The 12274-nt window shown below is 30.8% G+C and overlaps 1 protein-coding gene across 4 annotated transcripts in view; it reads right to left on the bottom strand.

Annotated features, from left to right (window-relative positions):
* Positions 1-511: 511 nt before the first annotated feature.
* The window catches only part of LOC145259095 (very long chain fatty acid elongase 7-like), a 133020-nt gene continuing 121257 nt past the window's right edge, over positions 512-12274 (bottom strand). For all 4 annotated transcript variants that reach the window (XM_080116747.1, XM_080116745.1, XM_080116746.1 and 1 more), the window contains 2 exons: positions 9952-10088; positions 512-3940 (listed from right to left, as the gene is read on the bottom strand). In XM_080116747.1, the coding sequence (XP_079972873.1) occupies positions 3683-3940; positions 9952-10088 (395 nt within the window). In that variant the 3' untranslated portion in view covers positions 512-3682. The remainder of the gene's footprint in view (positions 3941-9951; positions 10089-12274) is intronic.

The following is a 12274-nucleotide window of genomic DNA, read 5'->3' as shown; positions in this document are numbered from 1 at the left end:
GGAAGTGGTAAAATATTTTCTCTCTAATAACTTCCTCCTCCCCCTGCCACCACTTAACACCGTTTGGGGATCGTTCACAAGGAACAGTTGAGAAGAGAACACCAGTTTGGCTTCGTAGTTCTTTCATGTGAAGTTATTTAAAATCACTAAACTAAGCTGCAGTGCTCTGTGGCGTAGTGGTTAGCGTGCTGGACAATTCACATTATATTTTCACGTTCGCGCCGACCTACCATAGTCGTTTTTTTTTTTTTTCGTAAACAACTGGAATGGACTTTTCTTGGTGGCCGAACTGTTAACGTTGCAGATGTTTTTTTTTTGTTTTTTTTTTCACACTTTATTTTCTTACTTTTACTCATGACTCCGGGTTTGATCCTTCCTACTTACCTACCATAACATTTTTTAAAACTCCCCCCCCCGTCCCGGAAACAAACACTCGGGCAACGCCGGGTACCCCCGCTAGTATATATATATATAGTATAAAGTGTTCCCACTCATTTATGCATACCCTTATTAAATATATATATATATATATATATATATATATATATATATAGATTACTTTATAGTTTTTATACTTTCATTTTCTCTTTATTTTCTATATAAGTTCCAAACCTTTTGCTGAGCGTTGTATTATCCCATTAAGTCTCCTCTTAAAGAATTGATCTTATTCTCTTCCTTTAACTCCCATATATATATCTATGAGGAAACCTTGTTTATTAAAAAACTATATGTAATAATTATTGTCCGTAACTTGATGTCTACCACGGTAAAAACACTGTTTTCTGAAACGATCGTACAAATAATTGATTTTGTTGTTGTTCCTTCTTATGAAACGGATTTTTAATTTAATTATAATTTAATTTTTAAATCTACGAAACAGCTACATGGTAAGCAGCTGAGGATCCCTGTTTTCTATTTAAAAAAATTTTAGTTAAGGTTTTTTCTTTTCATCCTTATATAGTTAAAGTCTCTTTTATAATTGAAGACTTTTGAGAAATTGGTTTATGCAAGTGCCAAGTCTATTTAACAGTTTTAGTTAAGACATTTTTTTTGTTTTTCTCTCATCCTTATATAAATGAATTCTCTTTTGTAATTATAAACTTTTTAGAAGTCGGATTACGTAGGTGTTAAGTCTGCGATAGGTTAAGGTTAGTTTCTTTTTTGTTTTTTTTCCTGGGAATTTAAACTGCATTCTTTATTTTTATATTTTTTTTCAAAGCAACTTTCGACTAATATATATATATATATATATATATATATATATATGAACAAATGATTAATAAAACATGTTAAAAGACATCTTGAAAAAGAGTTAAAAACATATTTAATTTTAAAAAAGGAAGCACAAGATAAGTGGATAGTCCTTAACCCGCGGAGTTCTATTAATCATTTGTTCATATTATAAGCTCTATTTCCTTTTCGGTTTTATTGAGCTTTTACATCTGGTTGAGATTACTTGTAAATATTAACTCTTTAATATTTATAATATATTTTAAGTTTACCATTTTGATTATCTTGGTAAACTTATTGTAATTTTTATTATATATATATATATATATATATATATATATATTATTCTTTATGTAAATAGTCATATCTTGCTATATATATATATATATATATATATATATATATATATATATATACACTCGGGTTTTTTATTCAAAAGTAATAAACTAATGAATTCAACGAGGTTGTTAGATAGTGCTCAATAAAAAGAGCTAATAATACTTGTTTATTGTTATATAAACATGTTTACATCCCGCTGCTACAAATAGCCATTTGTTTCAATCAAACAACAGATATCATCAGGCAGCGACTTGACTATTCAAATGTTCAATGAATAAACGATTTTTTTTTTTATGGCTGTTTGTAGCAGCGGGATGTAAACATGTTTATTTAACAATAAACAAGTATATATATATATATATATATATATATATATATATATATATATATATATAGTCTTATTTGTAGTATTCCGAATTTTACCGGGATTATATAATTCAGTAATCGTTCATATAACAATAAATTTTAAGCCAAAAAGAAATGACTTAAACTGTTAGCTACAAAATTAACATATTTCATAATTGAGGATTTGTATATTGTTTTAACAAAAACCAAGAAATCAAAGAATGGGTTGATAGCAACAAATAGTGTATTTCATTTCATTTTTTTGTTGCTATCCAACTATTCTTTGAAGTCTTGGTTTTTGCTAAAACAGTATGTATGTGTATATATATATCACTACAATATATATATATTGTCTAGCATTCATATATTGTTTCAGCAAAGGAATAATAAGGAAAATAAAACAAGCTAAAATATTTTACCTATATCTCATCCTTGTAAAGTATTTTTTTTTTAACATACTTCACGAGGATGCTATAGAGGTGAAATATTTTCGCTTGTTTTCTTTTCCTTATAAAAGAAATGGTTTCCATAATGTTTTATTGTTAAAGTGTTTTTTATTCAATAAGTCTGAAGAAGACTATTATTGTGAAAATTTTCAAATGACATAATGTTTGAATTTGTCCGAATGGTCTTGAAACAATTGTAACTAACGATGAAATACACTGTTGATATCAACCCATTCTTTAAAGCCTTGGTTTTTGTTAAAACAATATATATGTGCAGGTTATAGACGTTCAAGAGCAATAACTAATGAATTTAACAAGCTCATTAAGAGTGCTCAATATTGTTAGTTTATAAAATAATAATATAGAAATATATCCGTCCAAAATATTAGTAAGTCCAGTGTAACGACTTTCTAAATTTTTTTTTTATGTATATACCTATAATCATTGTATTGTTGTGGTTTTCTAGATGTTAGTCCAATAAAACTCTGGTGTTTATAAAAAAAAAAGTGCTCAATAACAAGTAGAGCTTTATTATTGTATAATTTTCTGTATTATATAAATATTATCAGCTACACATGTGCATGCATATTTCAGCAGTGATTTCTTTTCAAATCCAGCATTATTAGTCTTAACAGTTGAGATTAGTGGCCTTATGATGCTGGATTTTGAAAGAAATCACAGCTGAAACATGTATGCAAATATGTAGCCAATAATGTTTGTATAAATAAGGAAAACTGTGTATATATATATATATATATATATATATATACTCGGGGGGGGGTTTATTCAAAAGTAATGGACTAGTGAATTTAACGAGGTTGTTAGATAGTGCTCAATAAAAAGAGCTGATAATACTTATTTATTGTTATATAAACATGTTTACATCCCGCTGCTACAAACAGCCATTTGTTTCAATCAAACAACAGATATCATCAGGCAGCGACTTGACTATTCAAATGTTCAATGAATACCCTTATACCCTTATTCATTGAACATTTGAATAGTCAAGTCGCTGCCTGATGATATCTGTTTGATTGAAACAAATGGCTGTTTGTAGCAGCGGGATGTAAACATGTTTATATAACAATAAACAAGTATATATATATATATATATATGTATGTGTATAAAGTTGATTTTAAACTGTTATACCACTAAACTTTTAAACTTGAAAATGCATTAATTTGTGAAATATTTAAAAAAAAAAAAATATATATATATATAAGGCACATTTGATGGTATAGCAACAGCTTTTTTTTTTTTTTTTTTTTTTTTTTTTTTTGCTAGCAAAAAAGTCTTTTGTTTTTTCATATTTTGTCTGATTTTATTCTGTTTTCTTCTGAGCGTCGTTATTATTTGATGCGGGAGTAGCACCATTGGTTTTGCTGTGGTCGTCACTTATTTTGTGTTGCTTCTGTTCACGTTTCTGCGATTTCATCCGGTAGGTTTTGTTGAAGAAGTCCGAGAAGAGGATGAGGAATAGAATAGAGTAGGAAGCAATTACGTAGGCAAACACTATGGGGTAATTGCACGGAATAAATAAGAGTTGGGACGCATGGATCACCACAAAAATGAACTGAATCTACAAAAAAAATAAAACATATATAATTTTGAAGGTTGCACGAAAAAAATATATACTGTGATATTATGAACGTTCATACCCCCCCACCTTCCCTGGCCATGTTCAGACCTAAGAACCCCATTCCCCCTATCTACAAGGTGGAAATGATTAACTAGCAGAGCCATGGTATACAAAGTGGGATCAGAAAATAAAAAAAGCCATGAAAAGTTAGAGTTCTTTTTGAACTCTCATGACAGAGGATTGGTTTGGTTGTTTTTGTTTTACGGCATATCAACCCTTTGCAGGTTATTTAATGCCGAATCCAAAGATTTTGAAGAAAAAATTTTTAATAGAATATATTTGTTGTTTTCAAGTCGGTTTCTATTTAACCCATAATTGGGACCCTAACAGGTACTACCACTCCGGGTCAGAGTGGACCTGGGAGCAATGGCAATTAAAGGGTGGCTCCACACTCCCCAAAGCCCGCAAGCTGGGGCCTCACCACTGGATATAGTTTAGGGTCATATTCAGGACCTAAGACGGAGGAAGACAGAAACCTCAGTCGGTTGTATGCAGCCAATAATGTTTGTATAAATAAGGAAATATATACACAGGGTGACCCCCCCCCCCAAAAAAAAAGCTAAATGGAGGCCATCTAGAACATATGCTGTAGAACGGAAAAAAAAGGCCAAAGACCCTATTGTTTTGATGTGATGATGCTTTGAATATAATAAACTAGTTATGACCAAAGTTTCATTTCATTCGGAAAAAACACTAAGAAAGGAGGGCCTAATTAGAGTTGGAGCCCGTTTATATATATATATATATATATATATATATATATCGGGTGTCTCAATAAAATGTATACACTCTTTAAATTATTCCAACTTTCTACATGAATACGCTATGCCACGTTCCCAAGAGATGTTTAGGAATACTACAGAATGGCAATTCCAGCAGAATAGAGAACTTCCCCACTATCATGACGTAAGAGCATATCTTAATAGTCACCTGCGAAATAGATAGTCAGGACAAAGAGAAAGTATCAAGTACTGTCCACGCTCACAAGATTTAACCCCCTCTCCATGAATTTTTCTCTTTTTGGGGGCAGGTGGAGGAATGGGAGGGGGCCATGTTAAACAGGGTTCACACCACAAAATGAGTTACAATGAATGAGTTGAAAGCAACCATTGAAAGAAGATGTGTCAACATACCAATTGAACTGATTTTGCAACGTTTTCGATTCAATCAGTGAGCGTTGTATATATATGAACCGTGCCACGTTCGTATAATTGTATTATAGATCGAATTAGTTCAGTTTCTTTTCTATTTATTAGCTTGCTACTTGAATACGCTATGCGACGGTGCCAAGGAATAACGAATGACACTTCCAGCAGGATGGAGCACTTCCTCACTATAATCATCACGTAAGAGCATATCTTGATAGTCACCTGCGAAACAGATTATTAGAAGGGAGAGGATGTATCGAGTACTGTCCACGCTCATCTTATTTGACCCCCCCCCCCTCCCTGGATTTTTCTCTTATTTTGGGGCGGGTAGTTGGGTGGGGGCATTCTAAACACAAGGTTCACACCACAAAATGAGCTTCAATGAATGAGTTAAAAGCAACCATTGAAAGAAGATGTGTCAACATACCAATTGAACTGATTAGCAACGTTTTTGATTCAATCAGTGAGCATTGTCAGCTGTTCATGGACAACAATGGCCAATAATTTGAACACTTTCGATAATTAACTGGTTTCTATATTTTTTCACAGTATTTTGATGTATGAAACTTATTTCTTATAATAAATTTGGGTTTATGGCCATTTAAAGAGTGTATACATTATATTGGGACACCCTGTATATATATATATATATATATATATATATATATATATATATTCAGAAAGTTTAGATGTCATCGGTACCGTCGGTTTCAAATCTGATAATACGGGACTGTTTTTGATACCCATATCAACCTCTCTTTAGCCAATACTCATCTGTTTTATAGCCAGAAGTCCAGTTAGAAAACAAATGAGTATCGACTGAAAAGAACTTATGGGTATCAAAAACTGTCCCTAATTATCAGGTCTTGACAAGGCACACACTGGTGTTCTATGACAAAGACATACAGGCGGGGAGATACATAAAAGACAAGGCCATCAAGCCAGATATTGTAATATGGAACAAGCCTGAAAGAACTGCGCTCATTATCGATGTTACAGTCCCAAATGATTTTGGCCTTAACAGAGCTGAACGGGGAAAAAAAAAAAAAAATATCAGGACCTAAAAAATGATGTAAAAACGACATGGTCTCTGAAAGATATAAACATTATACCGGTTGTGATAGGAGCAACTGGCTTAATAAAAAAGAATCTTCAGAAATACTTAGAAGCGATCCCTGGAAGACCAAGCTGTAACGAAATACAGATGGAAGCCATAAAGGGAACAGCATCTATTCTTAAAAGAGCCCTCGGATATAAATTTAAATCATAACAGAATCAAGTGTTAGCTCCAGGAGGGAGCCCCTTGATCTCTTAATACTTACTGAAGTAAAATAAATAAAAAAAGTACTTAATTTGACATCCATAGTCATTAAATCAGTAATAAGTACATTTCTCCTACCTCCATCCAAATAAAACTTATATAACTGGATTCACAATAAAATTTACTTTAAAATGGTATTTTAATATTTCTGTTGTGATTTGTATATTTGAAGAAATCGATATTTAAATCTGACTATTAACGATGAAACCTGTCAGCATAGCATGCCCGCTGGCAGTAGATGACTTTTTGCAAATAAGCGGTCAGGGTGTGTCCACATAAACATTCGAAGCGGAAGTTGTACCCGTCAACGACGTTGCTAGTTCTTTTAGCTAAAAAGGGAAAAGAATTGTCTTTGCTACGGAATTTGAACACAACATGTACATCTTTCTAGTCAAAAGTTAGAATATCTCAAAGTTGCAGTACAAAGATAAGTAAAGATAGTGAAAATATTAATTTCTTAATTTCCTAAAATTTGAAAAGAATTGGATAAAAATAGTCTTTAAATCAGTAATAAGCACATTTCTCCTACTTCCATCAATATAAAACTTATATAAATGGATTCACAATAAAATTTACTTTAAAATGGTATTTTAATATTTCTGTTGTGATTTGTATATTTGAAGAAATTGCTATTTAAACCTGACTATTAACAACAAAACCTGGCAGCATAGCATGCCCGCAAATAAGCAGTCGGAGTGTGTTCATATAAATACTCGAAGCGGAAGTTGTATCCATCGACGTTTCTAGTTGCTTTAGCTAATCAGGGAAAAGAATTTGAACACAACATGTACGTCTTTCCAGCCAAAAGTCAGAATAACTCAAAGTTAACGCTTTGTAATACAAAGATAAGTAACGATAGAAACTGTTTAATAGCGGATATATTAATTTCTTTTATCCGAAAATTTGAAAAGACTTGGATGAAAATTTTCTATGCATGAATCGATAGAAGTTGTGACAACTGTATATAAACATAAGAATTTTTGTGTGCCGAGACGCGCACAAAAGAAATCTGTAAATAAAATGTTTGTCAACTAACTGACAAAGTATTCATTTTATTTTGTTATTATTTAGAAAACATAAGTTTTAATTAAGGACAGAAAAAGATTATTTTTTTGAAAAAGAATAACCGACAATGAACATTATTTTTTGTTGTTGTTGTTGGTTTTTAAGTCGCAAATAAAATCTCAAAGTTGACGTTTTTGTAATACAAAGATAAGTAAAGATAGAAGATGTGTTCAAACGCTATTTAATAGCGAATATATTAACTCCTTTTATCCTAAAATTTGAAAAGAATTGGATAAAAATTTTCTATGCACAAGTCAATAATAGTAGTGACAACTGCATATAAACATGAGAAGTTTTGTGTGCCGAGACGCGCACAAACAAATCTGTAATTAAAACGTTCATTAACTTATAAACATAAATTATTCATTTTATTTTTTATTATTATTTAGAAAACAAGTTTTAATTATGGAAAGGAAAAGAATATTTAAAAAAAATAAATTATTTGAAAAAGAATGACCGACAATGACCATGCTTTTAAATGAGTTAAAACACACAAACCACTTATCCAGTTAAATAAAAGAATAACTTCCATTGGGTTTGTTTTACAATCCACAGATGTATGAAAAAGTGGTCAAAAAACAAATATATAACAAATAAATGTTACCAAAGGAAGTACTCTTCTACCTACCTCGATAAATTTTTGGTGTTGTAAATGTTTTTTCTGTTCAAAAAACAAGTAGTGCTAAGCATTACATGAGAACAAGTACAAAAATGTCCGCGATGTCTTATGAAGTTTCGACAATGACTTAAAAATAAAAAATTATACAAAATAGTGGTAGAAACTCACTCGATAATTATCACAGTAACTTGAAGCCATTAAATTGAAATTTAATTATACTAATTAGTTTAATGTACTTGAAAACATAATTGTAATCTGTACAAAATTTCCTTTCATTTGATATGCTACAAAGCATATTTTGTTAATAATTTCTTTGAATCGTGTCGTGGTGGCCATCTTGGATTTCCTGGTTGCCATCTTGGATTTTTATGGTGTAATGATGACAAATGATAATGTCCATCAGAATAACATTTTGCATGATAAAGTCTTACCTCCTATTTTTGAAACTTTTTTTATGATGCTTCTACGTGAAACTGTTATAATGAAAATTATGCTAATTAGTTTAATGAACTTGAAGACATGATTCTGATTTGTACAAAATTTCCTTTCATTTGATATGCTACAAACCATATTTTGTTAATTATTTCTTTGAATCATGTCATGGTGGCCATCTTGAATTTCCTGGTGGCCATCTTGGATTTTTCATGATGTTATAATGGCAAATGATAACGTCTATCAGAATAATACTTCCTATGATGATAAAGCCTTACTTACCATTTTTCTTAGCTGTTTTATGGTGTTTCTATTTAAAGCTGTTAAAATGAAATTGAAATGTGCTAATTAGTCCATAAGTTACCAAGTGAGATGGTCGGAAATAACACCAACTGAACCTTCATGGTATTCATATGTTCAAAATTTTATATCTTAAAAAGATCTGAAGATACAGCTTTTTAAAGATGGGTTAGTCTGTAAATTGTGCAAATTTCCTACCATTTTCGGTCACAAGCTTATATGCATTTGAATAGGACTGACTTGAGGCAAAATGTCCAGTGAACCACACATTTTTTGATACTTTGAATGGTCATAACTCCAGTTCAAATGAGCCGATTTAAAAAAACCAAAGATATTATTTCTTTGTTTTTTTTATGCTCTTTTCAATAATGCTTGATTTGAGTTTATTCAATGTAAAGAAAAAAAATGGTGTGGTATTGCTAATTTTAAAACTTTGTTATCTGTTGGGGAACATGACGCAAGCATTAAATGTTTTAGTTTCGATTCTATTTGATAGCACCCCAAGTCATTTTTTTTTAACTTTTGAAATCAGTATAATAATATTTCCTTTCATTTGATATGCTACAAGCCATATTTTGTTAATGATTTCTTTGAATAATGCCATGGTGCCATCTTGGATTTCCTGATACTTTGAATGGTCATAGACAAGATTCAAAAGAAAGTCGCCAACCTGACAGGTCCTGAACTGTCATCTAAGCTTCAGCCTCTGACCCATCGATGAAATGTAGCATGCCTCTGCCTGTTTTACAAGTACTTTAACGGTGAATGCTCAAACAAACTGCAAGCACTCATACCCCCCACGACGTAGACACCTTCGACAAACCCAACAGGTAGCTAAATCACATCGCTTCACAGCAGAGATCAACTAGATGTAAGAGAGCCTTCTACTCCAGTAGTTTCTTCCCCAGAACCGCTAGACTTTGGAATTCCCTTCCAGGTTCCTGTTTCCCAACTGTACTGTGAAAATGTAATAAAAAAAAATTTTAAAAAGGCACAAAAAGCATGTTTTACGACCAGCAAGGTTGATCCCCCGCCCCTCGGACGCAGTAGAGTATAAATTACTTACAATTTGTAAAGATGTTATGTAGCGCTTCCACCAAAGATATTTCCTAAATTGTGGGCCAGCAGCAGAAAGGCCGTAATATGTGTACATGATTAAATGGATGAACGAATTCAGCATCGCATGGAATGTTCCAAATCCGCCTGGAAAAGGAGAAATATTCGTTAACAAAGTAAAAAAAAAAAAAACAATCCAGGCAAAATAATCAACAACACAGGATATCAAAAATTCTTTTTTTGATGTGTACTTTCTTAGAACTGCACGCCTGTGTAATTGTCTTCCGTTTTCCTGCTTTCCAACTGACTACAATATGGTTGTCTTCAAGTCTAACGTAAACAAGTTTTCAATGAGCCGTTCCATATAGGTTAACAAATTTACCAAATTTCCATTACTAACTGTTACTATATTTTCCAATTTCTACTGTACACTCTTTAACCCTTATCCTCGAGTGGGCTCTTGGCCTTGATAATTGGTGATGCCTATGTAAAAAGAAAGAAAAAAAAAGAAAAAAAAAAATTAAATACATCCTCCTCATTCATATCTGGTGCTACCAAATCGGTCCTGGATATGACCTTTAACTATATCTGATGGTGAGGCTCCAGCTTGCGGGCTTTGGGGAGTGTGGAGCCACCCTTTAAATTGCCATTGCTCCCAGGTCCATTCTAACCCAGAGTGGTAGTACCTGTTAGGGTCCCAACTATGGGTTAAATAGAAACCAACTTGAAAACAACAAATATATTCTATTAAAAAATTATTCTTCAAAATCACTTGATTCAACATAAAATAACCTGAAAAGGGTTGATATGCTGTAAAAAAAAAAAAAAAAAAAAAACAACCAACCAGCTACCAGATCAGACTGTCTGAAGATATATGAGAGGTATTTTAAAAGTCAGTGTTTATTTATTTTTGACTTGAATATGTGAAGCAACTACACTCAAAAATTATCTTGTTTGTTTGATGTCCATGTTGTTACAAAATATGATCGGCTCATTTGTTTAGCGGTCAACTCGTAACGTCTCTAACATCAATATTGCAAGCGAGTTATCTGTAAGAACAGGTGTTTGTATTCTGTTTCTGAATATTTTAGATGAGGATAAAGTATTTGATAATATTTAGTTGCAAAGTTACACTCTTCTGGAGGCTGAAGGTTCAATCCTCAGTGAGAGCAACACCCAAAATATAATTGGGAATTACTTAGGATGTCATGGCTGATCGGATAGGAACATGCTACCTTTGGAAATTCAATAATGGATTAAATAAAATAAAATAAATGAATAAATAAAATAACTAACTAACTAAAATAACTAACTAAAACAACTAACTAACTAAAACAACTAACTAACTAAAACAACTAACTAACTAAAACAACTAACTAACTAAAACAACTAACTAAAACAACTAACTAACTAAAACAACTAACTAACTAAAACAACTAACTAACTAAAATAACTAACTAACTAAAATAACTAACTAACTAAAATAACTAACTAACTAAAATAACTAACTAACTAAAATAACTAACTAACTAAAATAACTAACTGAAATAACTAACTGAAATAACTAACTGAAATAACTAACTGAAATAACTAACTGAAATAACTAACTAACTGAAATAACCAACTAACTGAAATAACTAACTAACTGAAATAACTAACTAACTGAAATAACTAACTAACTGAAATAACTAACTAACTGAAATAACTAACTAACTAAAATAACTAACTAACTAAAATAACTAACTAACTAAAATAACTAACTAACTAAAATAACTAACTAACTAAAATAACTAACTAACTAAAATAACTAACTAACTAAAATAACTAACTAACTAAAATAACTAACTAACTAAAATAACTAACTAACTAAAATAACTAACTAACTAAAATAACTAACTAACTAAAATAACTAACTAACTAAAATAACTAACTAACTAAAATAACTAACTAACTAAAATAACTAACTAACTAAAATAACTAACTAACTAAAATAACTAACTAACTAAAATAACTAACTAACTAAAATAACTAACTAAAATAACTAACTAAAATAACTAACTAACTAAAATAACTAACTAAAATAACTAACTAAAATAACTAACTAAAATAACTAACTAAAATAACTAACTAAAATAACTAACTAAAATAACTAAAATAACTAACTAAAATAACTAACTAAAATAACTAACTAAAATAACTAACTAAAATAACTAACTAAAATGACTAACTAAAATGACTAACTAAAATGACTAACTAACTAAAATAACTAACTAAAATAACTAACTAACTAAAATAACTAACTAACTAAAATAACTAACTAACTAAAATAACTA

The sequence above is a fragment of the Euprymna scolopes genome, chromosome 34, assembly GCF_053919585.1.
Source record: "Euprymna scolopes isolate OS-2025 chromosome 34, ASM5391958v1, whole genome shotgun sequence".
In the NCBI taxonomy this organism is placed as follows: domain Eukaryota; kingdom Metazoa; phylum Mollusca; class Cephalopoda; order Sepiida; family Sepiolidae; genus Euprymna; species Euprymna scolopes.
The sequence above is the reverse complement of the archived record's forward strand: the minus strand, read 5'-3'. Positions and strand labels throughout refer to the sequence as shown.